This window comes from Podarcis bocagei (genome assembly GCF_964188305.1).
Source record: "Podarcis bocagei genome assembly, chromosome: 3".
NCBI classification, from domain to species: Eukaryota; Metazoa; Chordata; class Lepidosauria; order Squamata; family Lacertidae; genus Podarcis; species Podarcis bocagei.
The window spans coordinates 11,045,760-11,062,591 of NC_138127.1; the positions used below are offsets into that span (position 1 = coordinate 11,045,760).

Genomic DNA, 16,832 nt, shown 5'->3' on the forward strand with positions numbered 1-16,832 from the left:
CAATACTTGGCAGCCATAAACTCGCACCGTGTCCAATATCCTATAAAAAGCATTAATCGGAATACCTTGCAACATTTCATCAAAGAAAATTGAGACGCCCTATTCCATAATAATAATAATAGTAATAATTTTATTATTTATACCCTTCCCATCTGACTGGGCTGCCCCAGTCACCTTGGATAAAAATATAATAAAACATGAAACATTTAAAAAAACTTCCCTTCAGATGACTTGTGAAGTTGTAGAGTTACTTATCTCCTTGGCTTGGGGGGTGTCAAATAAAAATAAAAATAAATTATTTATACCCTGCCCATCTGGCTGGGCTTCCCCAGCCACTCTGGGCGGCTTCCAAAAAAATATTAATACGTCAAACATTAAAAGCTTCCCTAAACAGGGCTGCCTTCGGATGTCTTCTAAAAGTCTGGTAGTTGTTCTTCTCTTTGACATCTGGTGGGAGGGCGTTCCACAGGACAGGTGCCACTACCAGGAAGGCCCTCTGCCTGCTTCCCTGTAACCTCACTTCTTGCAGGGAGGGAACCGTCAGAAGGCCCTCGGCGCTGGACCTCAGTGTCCGGGCAGAATGATGGGGGTGGAGACGCTCCTTCAGGTCTACTGGGCCGAGGCCGTTTAGGGCTTTAAAGGTGAACACCAACACTTTGAATTGTGCTCAGAAACGTACAGGGAGCCAATGTAGGTCTTTCAATGTAACTTCATACATTGTTGTTGTTGTTGTTGTTGTTGTTTAGTCATTTAGTCGTGTCTGACTCTTCGTGACCCCCTGGACCAGAGCACGCCAGGCACTCCTGTCTTCCACTGCTTCCCGCAGTTTGGTCAGACTCATGTTTGTGGCTTCCCCTCCCCATCCAGCTTGGTTTCCCTAGCCACTCGGAAACCCGAACCCTATGGAAATAGGGATGTCAAGGTTGCAGGTTCGATCCCCGCACGGGACAGCTGCGTGGTCCTGCATCTTTCCTCAGGGCCTGCAAGACAGAGCTGTTCCACCTGGCCTTTGGTTTGGACTCAGTGGGACCCTTATGTCTTCCCTCCCCTTACAGTTTTGATTTGTGGGCTACTTTTAAAATGAGGCTGCTTTTCAAATTGCATTTTAACCTGTATTTTAAATTGGTCCCTCCCCCCATTATGTTTCTATTGTAATTTTACCGGTGTTAGCCGCCCTGAGCCCGGCTCTGGCTGGGGAGGGCGGGGTATAAATAAAATGTATCATCATCATCACCACCACAGGGGGTTGGACTAGATGACCATCGGGTCCCTTCCGACTCTACGATTCTATGATTCTATAAAGTCAAGTGTTACCGGAAAAATCTGAGGGCGCGCTCGCACTTGAGTGCTAAAATCCACGGGTTAGGGGGCGCAAATTACTTGCCTTGCCCCGGGTGCTGACAACCCACGCTACGCCACTGTTAATGATTAACTGTTGGTGTTCTCTGCTAGCTCTCGTTTGAGTTAGATCATGTGATAAAGGTAGGGTTTGTTTGTTTGTTGCAAAATCTCAGAAAAATAGAGATTGAGATATTTTTTTAAAGGAAATTCAGCAAAAAAAAAAAAAATCAACACTTCCAAAATGGGTTGCCATACACCCGGGTTTCCCCAGACATTTTAACCTCCCGGACACTATTTCCAATGGACATATCCTGGATATGTCCAGGAAATTCCAAACATGTGGCAGCCCTAGATTAAGGAGTTAACTTGCAAATCTTCATTCGTTCTTTGTTCCCAGGCACACTGGGAGAAGGATGTGATAATGGCACCTCTTCAGGAGCTGTGTAGCCTTAGGCTGGATGCAGGCTAAGGGAGAGACAAAGCTTTGTTTTTTGCTCATATTGTAGTTAGGTTATATATTTAAGAAGACGACCCTATGCTTGGATAAGCATATGCTTTATGGAATTATTCTGGCTGTATCATTGATTGTTTTTGTACCTATTTTGAAGAAGTTCTGGTTAGTACAGTTTTAAATCATAATTATGGGTCTGGGCAATTATTGTTCCAAAAGGAGTCAGCTTTTATGCATCCGATTGCTTCATGCTGCGCAATCTGCCATGGGCTTCTGGGAAGGGCCTGTCAATTTCAGTTATTTCATTTGTTCATTTTTTCCAATTTGAAATTCAGTTCTCCACATTTCTGCAGCAATTTGTGATACAGGCATACATGCTCATCAGCAGTTTTGATTAATGTACACAGTTATTCAAGCAATCCGCCCTAATACAATGCATTGCATTATTTTTATGCCTATGCATAATATCCCCCATTCTGCCCCAACCTAATCTAGGCTGATTTGGGAACCATTTCCCTACCTCAGCTCCCGAACTCTGCCTCCCAAAATACATCCCTGCCAGGCCTCATGACCTGTTGCCAAACAACCGCTATGGCAGCCAACCAGCACTACCTCTGCCACTGAAGGTTCCTGCTTTCTCCTCCCCAGTGTCATCAACTGGCAGGACAATGGGGAGGAGGAAGAGAATCCTGGCAAGGGACTGGGACATACCAGGGCAAAAACGGGACGGAAAAGGCAGTACTCACAGGGTGACAGATGATGGTGAGGGGATGGAGGTCAGTGCACAGGAGGCAGAGCAGCAGGACCCATTACCAGAGCCAGAGGAGCCCCTGTCTCCACAAACATGGCTGGCTCTGAGATGTAAGGAGCAGCAGGAGATATGCTGTAGGAGGCTGAGGCAGGTAAGGGCCCTCAGCTCAGGTGGAGCTCGTTAGCTCGGGAAGGAGGTGTGTGATTCGTCAGCTGGAGTATGCTCAGGACAGGTGAGGGTCACCTGCCTCGTCAAGCCCAGATTCTGCAATCAGCATGCAAGGTGTAAAAGGGGAGCAGAGGTGAAGTGCTGGGTCTGCTCAACTTCCTATATTGGTTGAACCATGGCTTGGCTGCTCCGGGGAGCTCTTGGAAACTGTGCTTGTGCGGGACTGACTTCCAGGTGCCCTGACCCCTGGATTGGCTGTAAAGGCAGGGATCTGACCTGACTGGACTTTGGACCCGTTGACCTGCTGGATTACACACTAGTATCCACCTTGGGATTGTGTACACCAGCTGGACTTGCCACCAGGTACCCCGTGGTTCACAGCACACTTTGCTTTTTGCTCTGATTCTAATTTTGTTATATATTTAAGAAGAAGAATCTATGCTTGGATAAAGCATATGCTTTGTGGAATTATTCAGGATGTATCATTGACTATTTTTGTACCTGTTTTGAAGAAGGTCTTCTTGTTAAAGCTTTGAATCAGAATTATGGGTCTGGACAATTTTTTTATTCCAAAAGGAGTAAGCTTTTGTGCATCCAATCACTTTATGCTGCATAGTATCATTTGCCATGGGCTTCTAGATAGGGATAGAAGGACCTAGCAATTCCATTTCTTTCAATGTTTCCAATTTGTAATTCACTTCTCCACGTTCCTGCAGCAATTTGCTATTCACACACTCATATGCACATCCTCTCCCATCCTCCCCCAACGGAATCCAGGGTGACTTGGTAACCACTGCCCTACCCCAGATCCAGTCCTTCATCAACTTGTAGGGCAGGGCTAAACTCTAATTAAACATCTGGTCAGGATGTTAAATGCTGCATCTCCTCCCTCTCTAGTGCCCAACCAGGAGCAGGAGGGTTTAATCGTCCTGTGGGATGAAGGGAATTCCTTCACTGCTGCCATGCAGAGGCCCCCTTCACACAGCTCACACTGGGGCAGCTACTGTGGGTGGTGTTAAGTTGTGGGTGAACATATCAGACAACACAGCGATTCTTCAAACAGCTCTTGTTTATTCACAGGCCAGAACAGAACTGAACTGAAGGGTTCAGCCAGCCTGTTGCCACTACAATGCAACAGTAACAACTTTCTGTAACTATCCAATCACTGAACGTCACTTTCAATTCCTTATTTGCATATGTGGACCTGAGTGAAAACTATCTACAGTATCCCCCTGCTGGCCCATGGTGAGAACATCAGTACATAATAGATGGCACATGGGGCACCCAACCAACGGTGATTCAAATGCCACTCTCAGTACTTGTGGCCCTGAGCCAACCACCTTGCCTGCTCCTCTGCAAATACATCTCAGGTTAAAATGTAGTCCAAAAATCTGAAACTCCAGAATTCCAAACTAAAAGGAAGTGGGCCATGCAATATTACTGGAGTAGAATAAACCCATTATTGGATCGCAAACCATGAAGATGAAATGCTGCTTTATAGGCGCAAAAATAAAAAAAGATGGGCCAATGGCAGTGCATCAAATCACTTTCAGTAAGAACGTAAGAATAGCCCTTCTGCACCAGGCCAAGAGTGATGTAGTCCAGCATCCATTTCTCACAGTGGCCAAACCAGATACCCATGAAAAGCCTACAAAGCAGGACTTGAGCAGAAGTATACAGCTAGTTCATACTGAAGACTGGCAGGCTTATTCGTGCATAGAGCAAGTTTATACTGAAGGCTGGAGCCTTGGAAAGCATTTCACTGTAGTGTTTCAGGAGAATTGGTGCCAGTGATAAACAACACAGCTGCAGAACTTCAGCAGGAAAAAAAGGTCAGATTCTAAAACTTTTGTTTCTTGGAGCCCATACTTTTAGCTTGAAATACGTAAAAACACTTGCCTTTGTTGTGTGTTTTTGTGGGCACTATTTCATGCAGGGATTTTCGAATCATACACACACAAGCAGTGTGACAATTAAATATGCATGCAGGATTTTTCATCAGCGTATTGCAAAGGTAAAACCAAACTTTTAAGATGGGTTGAGTAGTTCCTCTACTCCTGAACTGGTTACCATAGACTTGTTGATTTATAATGGCATAGGAGTGCTCCACTGAAAAGCATTGAAGTGATCTTGAAATTTTGTCTTTGGTACTAGATCACTGATAGCAGAGACATATATAGAAGTTGATGTTGAGGCTGATATGGAGGTTGATGTTGCAGTTATCAAATGATGAAAGGGCATATATGAACCACGGTTAAGCTCTTTTCCAAAAGCATGTGCCTTTAGGTCTAATTATGTAGTGTAAATTATGTTCATCTATAAAATATGCATTTTCCCCCTCCAGCTGCAACCAACAACCAACTTCCTACAAACAACATGCATTGACTTTAATGTGATTCTTCTGAATTACAGTGATTTCAATCTAGAAAGTTTTCAAGGTTTTTTTTTAAAGCAAATAAAACATAATAATGTAATTATGTGTACTGTTTTGAAGTTTAATTGGAATATGGGAGGCATTTTATTTGAAATGTTTATTTTAAGCAAACCTCTGCTATCTCATTTCACTCTGTGCCCGTTTTCCTTTGTTAATTAAACTCTATGCAAAATAAGTTGTTTATTAATTTAACAAAAATATGTCACTTGATTGAAAGAAAACCTTTAATCAGTTTGTTTCAACTTTTGTATCTCATTTTATTTATTTTTACATAGATTGGATGGTGAAGGTTAAACTTTTGATTATTTGAATCTTTAAAGAGACTGAAATAGGGTCAAATTGTGCACAGCTAGAAAACTAATGTACTGTATATGCTGCTTTTATAAACTGTAGTCCTAGTTTCATTCACTGTACTTCTTTCATTATTTTTCAGATGAGAGTATTCATTTTCTTCGTAATTTTAATAACAATGGTCAGTGTGGCTGTTTTCCTTGCTTTGGTCCAATGGGGCAGGAATGCCTTATTCAGTAAGTAAAAATGAAAACATTCTTTACAATACAGGGGGAAGAGGGGCACACATAATGCCCTAAGTATCATTTGATGTATTTGGAGGGGGGGGAACCCTAATATTGTTTTTTTTAAAAAAAAAACCTCTTGGTTTACTTTATTGAGAATTTTTATAGGATTTTATTCCCCTGTTTGGGGTAAAGAAAAGTCATTCACCTTTTCTGTCCCCATAAAGTTCTGAATTTGTAGTTTTAAATTATATTGTATCTCATGGCATGCTATCTTTTGGGAATTCACACTTCATTTATTACTTCCATCTTTAGAAAGCCTTAACATCAGGTTCCCATTCCTAATTGTGTATTGATATGGTCCACTAGTTGCAGCAGTTAGGAGTCTTACAAAATGTTCCAAACCCTAGATCAGGCACCCCCAACCTTCAACCCTCCAGATGTTTTGGCCTACAATTCCTATGATCCCTAGCTATCAGGACCAGTGGTCAGGGATGATGGGAATTGTAGTCCAAAACATCTGGAGGGCCAAAGGTTGGGGGTACCTGCCCTAGATCCTCATTGCTGGCTCTGCTGTTAGGGAGTTTCCATTGCTGCAAAAGTCCCTGCTGTATCCAGCAAAAACAAAAAACAAAATACACACCACCCCAATCTGTAAGGTACTAATCAGCCAAAGGCCTGGTTGCAGAAGAACATTTTTGCTTAGTGCCTAAAAATATATAATGAAGGCTCCATGTGAACTTCCCTGGAGAGCGCATTCCACAAATCGGGTCCTCCCTTAAAGAGGGCACGTGTTGCGGTGAGACCTGGCATCCTAACCCTGTGTTGTGGGTGGGTATGATTGGGTAGCCACAACACCCAATTGGTAGGTTCCTTGATGCTGGGTTTGATCAGGCCAATGGGACGCAAGCTAAATGGATCAAGGGACCTATTTATGCCCATGCACATGACCCAGAGCTTCCTCTTTCCGCTTATGCATTTGGAACACCCGCCCACCTCTCCCTACTTTTAGGGCTTGTGCGCTTGACCTTGCTATGCCGTCGTGTGTCATCTGTCATTGACAGCAGGAATTTTCCCCACTTGGCTGATTGGCTGGTGTCATTTGGATTTCGCCTGCCGTGTAGCAAATTGTCACAACTTGTAAGGTTGTGGATAGGCTCTGGTTCAGGTGATAGGGATGGGAGAACACTCTCGCCATCCCTATGTGAAGGGTATTCTGTTAAAGGAATCCAGGGACTCAATGGTTTGGTCAACCCCGAGAGAGGGTTGTGCCCGTGCCTGAGTCCGGGGGGAGATTTGGGTGGTGGAGATAGCCTGTTCCTGACTTTCCACTTATCCAGGTGTTCACCCTAGGCTGACCTCTGCTGGTGCCCTGGGTCAGCACTGCCTGCAAGGGTGCAGGGAGCTAGTCGAACCAGAGCCTATGCAACCACTCACTTTTCTGTAATCAATAAAGTTGTGGCCTAAATTCTGCCAAAAACCAAACCAAAATTTGAGTCTCGTCTGAATTTATTTAAGGGGGAGGTTTAAAGGTCTAAACACGCAAATGGGGAGCCACTACAGAAAAGGTGGGCCGCCCACAAACTAATGGGAGGAAGCTGCTGCTGGTGGTATCTCTGCTGACAATAACCAGTGTAAATTTTGAAATGGGACATTGTACTGTATTTTGGTGATGACCTCATGAAGGGAAAGCAGAAGAGGCATTGTTCCCTGATGTAGCTCACAAAAGTGAGCCTGCATGTCGTATAGCTCAAATGAAGAGAGGTGATGTCTTCTCTGTCCCATTTATGGCATTTTGCATGCTTTTGTGTATTGCTATTACAAATTATGTCAAATTATGCTTTGGTCCTGTGGTAACTCTCTTTTAAACATGTATAGGAAAAGCAAAAGAGCATGGAATTAGGAGAACTCTGCAGGAAACCACTTCCATCCAAGGTGAAGAAACAACCAGAAGAAGAGAAAGGTGAGATAGCAACCTCATGCCTGGCCTTGCTCAGTGATCTCTTGCAGGTCCTGCTTACAGAATTTCCTGTCTACATTCACCTTACAATTGCATCAAGGCAGGACAGAATAATAATAAAAAGCCTTCTGCACATCATGATTTACATATGGGACTCTGGATTACAATAATAGGCTTAAAGTGGAGAAAAAGATTTATACTGATTAAAGCACTGATTCCAGATCATGCAGGCACAGAAACCACAAGGGTGGTAGAAAATGAGCAACTTATGGATGATTAGAATCTATGCTCGTGGCAAGAAATTCTGTTAAGTATTCTAATTCTTCTTCCAACTTTGTAACTGCAACTTGAAGCAAAACAAGGCCCACATAACTTATAACAAACTATTAAACTGTGTTGTGGTTGGGGTTCCAGAGGAGAGCTGGAGGAAACTCAGGTACAAAGCCTAAAGCTCATTGGATGATCTTGGGCCAGTCCCTGTTTCTTAGCCTAGCCTATCCCATAGGATTGTTGTGAGGATAAAAGAGTTGAGAACCACACATGCCAACTGAGATGCCTGGAAGAAAAGCAGGGTTTAAAGGCAATATATAAATAAATGGGATCCACGTATTATTTGTACACTCAGAGGAGGTATAGAAAAATTGGGGGTGGGCTTTTGCTGCCCAGCTCCCCAAGGGACTCTGGGTCCCCTCAGTCCATGATCAGTCCGAGAAGAATGGATAGAGGCAAGCTCCAGTGAAAAGCAAGACAGATCTTTATTTTTCTGTTGCAACAGAGTCCCCCCTCCTTGCAAGGAGGTAAGACAGAAGCAGAACAAAATTGTACAAGCCCCTTTAAAGACTGTATATGTTGCCCAACCCCTTGGTCAAAGACCACCCTAAAAGCATCATACATACATCACAACGTCTTGGGCAATCACTCGTAGCTGAGTGAGATTGTCTTCCATGAACATGGTCTTAACAGTGAGTCCTTAAGTGACTGTAGAGGCCAATTCTGGATCCACACATCCTTCCACAGTGGGGACATAGGTTTCTGGGTGGGAGTTGTTCTTGGTGAGGGTTTGCCAAATGTGCCTTCCTCTTGGCACGTTTCTCCCTTTTGTCCTGAGTTCGAGAGTCTTCAAAGTCCATGACACCTTTGGTAAAGGCTGTTCTCCAATTGGAGCACTCGCAGGCCATTGTTTCCCAATTGTCAGTGTTCATACTACATTTTTAAAGATTTGCCTTGAGAGAGTCTTTAAACCTCTTGCTGACCACCAGCTTTCCATTTTTAAGTTCAGAATAGAGTAGTTGCTTTGGAAGACAATCAGGCATCCAAACAACATGACCAGTCCAGCTAAGTCGATGTTGAAGAATCATTTCTTCAACACCGGTGATCTTTGCTTCTTCCAGTACACTGGCATTAGTTCACCTGTCTTCCCAAGTGATGTGTAACATTTTTGGGGGACACCGTTGATGGAATCTTTCAAGGAGTTGAAGATGGTATTTATAAGTGGTCCATGTTTCACAGGCATACTGTAAGGCTGGTAGTACAATAGCCTTGTAAACAAGCATTTTGGCTCCCCTGCAAATGTCCCAGTCCTCAAACACTCCGCAGTTCAGTCGGGAGAAAGCTGCACTTGCAGATCTCAGGCGATGCTGGATTTCAGCATCAATGGCGGCTCTTGTGGAAATATAACTGCCCAGGTAGGAGAAGTGATTGACACTTTCCAACGTTACACCATTGAACTGGATTTATGGCATTGCAGAAAGGTTGTTTTGTGCTTTTTGGTGCAACACTTTAGTTTTTTGAATGTTGAGCGATAGGCCAAGCTTTTCATAAGCAGTAAAGCTCTATTCCAATGGCATGAGTATCATGACAACCGGTGGATTCTTATCTGCTGCATCCTTCATCTGCCTTCATAGCCGTCGTAACATACCGCTTGTTATTTTCCACCTGTTCTGCCATTGAGGACTTTTTGGACCATTCTTTGCCTAGCTTCCTCCCCTATGACCTTACTGCCTTGGGTGACCCTGTTGGGAGTACGAGACTCCCAATGGCTTCACTCACAAGGGTCATAAAAGGTAAAGGTAAAGGACCCCTGACAGTTAAGTCCAGCCGCAAAAGACTCTGGGGTTGCAGCGCTCATCTCGCTTTACTGGCTGAGGGAGCCGACATTTGTCTGCAAACAGTTTTCCAGGTCATGTGGCCAGCATGACTAAGCCGCTTCTGGCAAAACCAGAGCAGCGCATGGAAACGCCGTTTACCTTCCCGCCGGAGTGGTACGTATTTATCTACTTGCACTTTGACGTGCTTTCTAACTCTAGGCTGGCAGAAGCTGGGACCGAGCAATGGGAATTCACCCCATCGCGGGGATTCAAACCACTGACCTTCCAATCAGCAAGCCCTAGGCTCAGTGGTTTAGACCACAGCGCCACCCATGACCCTCACAAGGGTCATAGCAATGTGCAAACCCACTCACCACAACAAGGTGATGATCCATTGAGTGAAATAGATCACATAAGTAAGTGGTCTACAACAAAAAATTGAGAGTGGCTCTTTCCTGTCTGTCAAGGTACCTAATAATGTTTTGCTGATTGCATTACCTGGGCAGCCTGGCCATTCTTTTGAGATGGTAAATACTGTAGTTCTTACAGGCACACCTTATTCATACACAAAATGTGCCCTTAAGACAGGATTTGTAAGTGAAAAGACCTACTGGGAAAGGTTTCTCCAAGATATTTCCTTCTGCAGAGGAAATACTTGAGTAATTAGAAGGGCCAAGGTTGCTTTTGGGATTGTTGTGTGCGCTAAAATAATGTGTAATTTTCTCAAGGAATATTTCCTAAAATTTGAAGGGTGAAGGGTTGGTTTTCTGTGGAGAGTGTGTCTGCTATACCTTGAAATTTTTCTAACAGAGGTATGTACAGGTGTAAACTTAATATCACAGCTGTGTGGGAGCAGCAAAAAACATTGCACTGAACATTCACTAAATTGCGTGAATGAAAATAGAAATTTGCACTGTTTTAAGTAATCTACAAATCATTAATTTTGTAACCTGAGAGTGTGTTCCAAATTCTCAGCAATGTTTGGGGAGAGCATGCTGAACAATGTTAATTCGTGCCCTGAAGGGGTGTTCTTTACTAAAGTTTAATAATCCTTGATTTTGAAGCATCAGTGGTGCATTGAGACCAAGAACTTTGAAACTATGAAAGGGCGGGGGGCGGCAGAATAGGAAACAATGAAGGAAGGAGAAAGTGCATATTTCAGATTTGATCTTCAGAAAGTAACAGGGTGCACAGCACTGTGAAAACCCAAATGTTTAGCTCGCAAATAACTGAAGCAAGAGGCAGTACAATACAAATTAGTTTCAGCACTGCCCTTGAGGATGAAAAAGCACTCCTGGGTTGAAGAGGCAGTTTCTCATCCAGTTTCAGATTGGGAAGCTCTTAATCATTCCATAGAAAGGATTTCAGGGTTATGTTTGCTGATTTAATGAACTAAGTTTTGGAAGAACTTGCGCTGAGTGAACAAGTTTCATTTGTGACCTCAGCTTGAACTTGAATCCTAATAGGGAAATAGATTTCTTTTGTAGTTTTTCTTCCAGATTGCATTATTTTTACTGGGTCCCCCCCCCCAATGTAAAAGGGGTTGAAACACATTTGTTTACAATTAACATTAACACTGCCAATCATTACTGGCACAAAAGTCCCTCTAGAAATACTGTTTCTATGTAATGTCCAGTGTCTCGCATATCTAACTGTTCTCAGATTTAATTAATTGAACCAAATTGTGGATTTAATAATAATAATAAATAGATTTTTGCTATCCATCTCACTGGGTTGCCCCAGCTACTCTTGGTGGCTTCCAGCAAATTAAAACATTTTCCACCATTTGTGAGTTCTTGGATTATGTATGTTAAGCAGAGTATAATAAATGTGTACAATAAATATACCATGAACAGCTTTTGCAGTCTATGATAGGAAGCACAGACTGAAGTAGAAATAGAACTCTTGAGTCTAAAAGGCCAGGAATGTGCTTGAACAGAGAGAAAAAATTATATTTAAAATACCCACAAAGAGAAACAATGATGGAGAAGTAAGCACACCCATGAAAATCCTAAGAGATGACAGCATAATTAAAGGGTTTTTTAAATCACCATTATTTCTTTCTTGTGTAGGCTTCTCGAAAGACATGATACAATGGCTCCTTCACAGTTTTTGGCATTTTCCAAATATTCATATCAAGAGACTCAAGATATCTCTCAAGCGGCCGAAAGCATGGAAGCTTCGGTGCAGGTTTTGAAAGGAAAACTTCACCAGAAGCATAAACGTTCATTGCTTCCAAGTGGTAAGCACAGGCAGATGCTCACAAGGATCCCTTGTGGCTGCTTAAGGGTTGTGCTTCTTAGATTAAAGCAGTATTGACTTCATTCTAGTCTTATTTTGCTGCAGGTAGAACTTAAATTCATATCTGGGCTGTGCACACAATTGAACACAATTGAAAAGAGGCCGCTTTTTGTGCTTCGGGGAAGAAATTCAGATACTCCAAATAACAAAGAACACTTGTATCAATGTCTGAGATCCTGATGCGAAGTTCATCTCAGGAATGCTTTAAAATGTTTCTTTTTGTTTGGCTTGAGTATACAGTTTACTAATGTTTCTGGACATTTAAAAAAAAACAATAAGCACTTAAGAAAAATATTTGCATTTTATTGCAAGCATGCAACTGGCATTCAAACTCTGTGGGTGGGTGTGTACTGTGATTCTTGCATCAGTATTTTGAATGGTGCTGCACCAGTAATTGAAGTATTATTAATTTAAGTTGTTACCTAAAGCCTTTCGAGAGACAACATTTTAAAACATTAATATTCTACCATTAAAAAGAGAATAAAACAACTTCCAAAACAGACACAGGAAGTTTAGGCAGCATACTAGCAACAAAACAATGTAGTCTATCAAAAACATTGGGGAAAAGATTAGATTTTCTGTGGCAACAAAAATATGTCAAAGAAGGTGCCAGGCAGGTATTGCTGGGGAGAGCATTCCACAGATAATGAATGGTAGTCAAATGCTGTGCACAAAGAGTGAAGCCGTGTTTTTAATTTGCAGATGTGTTACCTGCTGATGTTCTCATGATGATTACCAATGTATCTGGATGTCTGCCTTACATGCTGCCACCAAAATGCCCAGACAATTGTATGACCAGGAAATACAGACATATCACCGGAGCTTGCCAAAACAGGTAAATCTTACAGCAAGAAGTATAATTATGTTGACGCTCCCCCTTGTAGTGCAAAACAGGCTGGCCTCCCTTGTTTTTCCTCGGGCTTCCATACATACTTTCACATTGAAACTCTCTGGATTTGCTTCATTTGCGAAGCCTTAGAATTTTTTACAAGCTCGTTTGAAAAATGTAGTTGTAGCAGTTACTTGTGATTATGGATAAATGTTTGCTGTTTAGCCCATTATGGATGCATCTGTTGGCTGTAGATGTTTGTGGGAATGTGCAGTATCATTTAAACCCTGAACCATCTTTGGGGAGCCCCAGTAAGTGCTTTAATGTTATCTGGCAGCTCGGTATTAAGATATACAGTGGTACTTTGGTTTAAGAACAGCTTAGTTTATGAACAACTTGGATTAAGAATGCTGCATACCCGGAAGTAGGTGTTTTGGTTTGTGAACTTTGCCTTGGAAACAGAACATGTTCCACTTCCTGTTGAGTGTAAATTGAGTCCCCTGCTGCTATGGGAAAGCACTCTTTGGTTTAAGAACGGACTTCCAGAATGGATTAAGTTCGTAAACCAAGGTACCACTGTAGTTAGATTAAGCAACCTTGCATATAAAGAAATATATAAAGTGTAGATTTGCATTCACACTTTATATGAACACAGGTTGCCCTTGGCGGATGATGGACTGTGTCAAAAAAATGTACCCTACACTTCACTATGGATATTTCTGTGCATTCTTCCTTGAACACAGCACTTTTTCTCATGTTGCTGAAGATTCGGGTTTTCCCATTTATTTCAGCTGAGGGAACAAATCCACAAGGACACAGAATGTGCTTTCAGTTCTGTTTGCCTCCCCACCACTTTTGAAAAGAAAGGTTTCTTACCCCAGTAACATTCCAGTGATCTGCTAAAATATTAAAGCAATCAGGAAGAAAATCACTGGTTAAGCTGTTAAATTAACATATCATTACTTTTAATTGAGTGAAATAGCACTATGTGCAGTATTTTATGCCATTTCAATAAAGACAAATCAGCTGTAACTAATCTGAATGCTTTATTAAGGCGTACGTCAACCTTCAAATGTGAATTATCGCAGTTAATTAAATGTATTACTGTCCCACATTGCTTTGCAAATTGAGCCCCTTTGTATACTGAAGATCAATGAAGTATTACTAAAATAATTGTTCCTGTTAAGTGTCCCTACAGAAACAAGTGTATGACTAACTTCGTGTAGATCATCTGTGTCTTTCTCTACAGTTGCACCTTGCAGGGACTCCTATATGGAAGGAACAGTCTTTTTTGTTTGGTGCTCCAGTAAATATCTGTTCTTCTTCCTATCATCATCATTTCTTGCTCATTCTTTAGAGCAGCCTTCCGAAGCTCCAGAAGTTGTTGGTCTGCCACTCCCATCTGCCCCAGCTAGCGTGGGCAGTGGCAAGGGATTGTGACAGCTCCACTACAAAACATCTGGAGAGAAAGAGATTGAGAAAGCTGTTTGGGGCACTCAGAGAAGCTTACTTGGGACTTTGTGCTCTCACCTGTGCTTTTTGCACAAAGAAAGAATCAATTGCCCCCGGGTTTGGGGAGCTCTGAAAATAGCAAAGGGCTTGCCATAGCCCACTAAACCCATGCAGTTGAGTGTGCACGGACATGAAATTGCCCAACATTCAACATGAAAACTTCTTATCTTTTTCAACCTCTTTCCTTCCTTATTCCCAATAATCACATGGCTTTGGGTGATTTCCTTGAGATCTTAGTTTTCTTTCTTGCTCTTGAGCCACATTCTAAGAGGTCATAATAACATGAGTTGTGTTTACAGGCCAGGATCCAAAGAGTTACTACTTCAGGAGTGTTGAAGGACTTGGGCATGCCAGGCAAAATGTTTGACTTCTCCCCTTCCCCTTTCCTTATCCCATGCTGCAAATTCCTTTGAAAATCCCCTCCAGATTCAAGAGAGGTATATCTCGTGGTATGGAGTGTTGCCTGTTTGATACCCACAAGTTCAAAGCTCCATTGAGAAAGTGGAATTTGTTCCATGGCACTTTGGATCCTGGCCACAGCCTCCAGCTATAAAAAAGTTTTGCAGGGGGATAGCTGACCTTAAACTTGTTCCATACTTATCTCAAGCTTGAGGAGTTGCATATGATTGCTTTTCATAAATCTGTCGCTGAATTGAACTCTTAGATTTTGAATATTTGCCCACATGCCTGCTGCAGTTAATGTTGCTGGTTATATCAAAATGTATTCTAAAACATTTTAATTGCATAGGGAGCATCCTAGATGGGGAGCCTCCAACACAGCTCTGGCTAGATGGCTTCCTCCAGTTTATGAAGATGGACTAAGTCAGCCTAAAGGATGGAATTACGGTTTCCTACATAATGGATTTCCATTGCCATCGGTTGGTACTCTGTGAAATCATTAAAATGTGTATTTTTTTAATAAGAGATTTCTATACCGTGCATCAACAAAGTTTCCAGGCATAGAACAACAGCACAAGAGAGAATGTGATGAAGGAAAAAATAAAACCTACCCACTAAACAGTAACAAATGAGACTTGCTTCTAAGCAGACTCGCACAGGATAGCAGCACTAATGTAGATACCACACAATAAGGTCCTTTGTTTCTGCCTAAAGATGATTAGGAGGATGCGGGTGGTGCTGTGGTGTAAACCACAGAGCCTAGGGCTTGCCGATCGGAAGGTCGGCAGTTCGAAACCCCGTGACGAGGTGAGCTCCCATTGTTCGGTCCCAGCTCCTGCCCACCAAGTAGTTCAAAAGGACTTCAAAGTGCAAGTAGATAAATAGGTACCGCTCCGCCGGGAAGGTAAATGGTGTTTCCATGCGTTGCTCTGGTTCGCCAGAAGTGGCTTAGTCATGCTGGCCACATGACCCAGAAGCTGTCTGCGGACAAACGCCGGCTCCCTCGGTCTATAGAGCAAGATGAGCGCGCAACCCCAGAGTCGTCTGCGACTGGACCTAATGGTCAGGGGTCCCTTTACCTTTACCTAAAAATGATTAGAGACAAGCTTCTTGTGGCAGCTTGGCCCTGTGACCGTGGCTGCGGGTGCCGTGCAGCATGTGTGGCCCTGGCAGTGAAATTTGTGGGTGCCTGGCCCCTTCATGGGGAATTTGTGGGCGCTCGAGCACCCAGGGCCCCAGGGAATTGGCACCTATGGTTTCTCATTTACCGCTTAGAGCAGGACTGAGAAACCTATGGCTCTTCAGATATTACTGAACTATAACTCCCATCATTCCACACCGTTGACTAGGCTGACTGAGGCTGATTGGTTTCCAACAATACAGAGAGCTGCAGTTTCCCTATCCCTGCCTCAAAACAACTTTGCCAAGAGAGAGAGGGTGTGTGTGTGTGTGTGTGTTAAGTTTAAGTTGTACATGTTTAACAATAGAACAACTTTGTGACTTACATTATTTTGGCTAAAGTGGTATGTTCTTGGTTGCTTTCACCTCCTTTGGCTATTGAATGAAAAGTAAATAGTGTCTCATGTGCCAACTCAGTTAACTCTTTTTCTCCAGGTGCGTGAAGTGACAAGAAACATTATCGAGGTATCTAATGAGGCTGTTACTGAAGATGAGCGACATTCTGATATGATCACTGTGTGGGGGCAATACATAAGTCATGACCTTGCATTTACGCCACAGAGTGTAAATCGACTTTCCTTTCTGGGAGAAGCAGACTGCCAACGGACCTGTGAAAACAGGAGTCCATGTTTTCCAATACAGGTATCCTTTCGGTTTGTTTTCTTTAAAATATAATGGTTGATACAAGTAGTTAAAATATGAGAGAATAAATAAGGCCATGTTTATATTTTGTTGCTAAACCAAGAGTTTTATCAGGATGGGAGGGGGGATTACTATGGTCTTCTGCATCAAGTTTTTCATTCCAGTAAGGAAAATAGAAACAAATAATTCTGTTTTAAAGGTTGTCATTCAGTTTAAATTTTCCTATGAGGGCAAAGACAGCGAAACACAAAATCTAGAAAGCC

The 16,832-nt window shown here is 42.6% G+C and overlaps 1 protein-coding gene across 7 annotated transcripts in view; it reads left to right on the forward strand.

Annotated features, from left to right (window-relative positions):
- TPO (thyroid peroxidase) overlaps positions 1-16,832 on the forward strand; it is a 105,705-nt gene that overhangs the window by 31,743 nt on the left and 57,130 nt on the right. For 6 of the 7 annotated variants that reach the window (XM_081189057.1, XM_081189061.1, XM_081189059.1 and 3 more), the window contains exons 1-7: positions 2,534-2,694; positions 5,579-5,672; positions 7,539-7,623; positions 11,780-11,949; positions 12,711-12,843; positions 15,098-15,227; positions 16,363-16,569. In XM_081189057.1, coding sequence (XP_081045183.1) covers positions 2,563-2,694; positions 5,579-5,672; positions 7,539-7,623; positions 11,780-11,949; positions 12,711-12,843; positions 15,098-15,227; positions 16,363-16,569 — 951 coding nt within the window. In that variant the 5' untranslated portion in view covers positions 2,534-2,562. Of the gene's footprint in view, positions 1-2,533; positions 2,695-5,578; positions 5,673-7,538; positions 7,624-11,779; positions 11,950-12,710; positions 12,844-15,097; positions 15,228-16,362; positions 16,570-16,832 lie in introns of those variants that run through there. The other variant, XM_081189058.1, reaches the window with a different exon arrangement.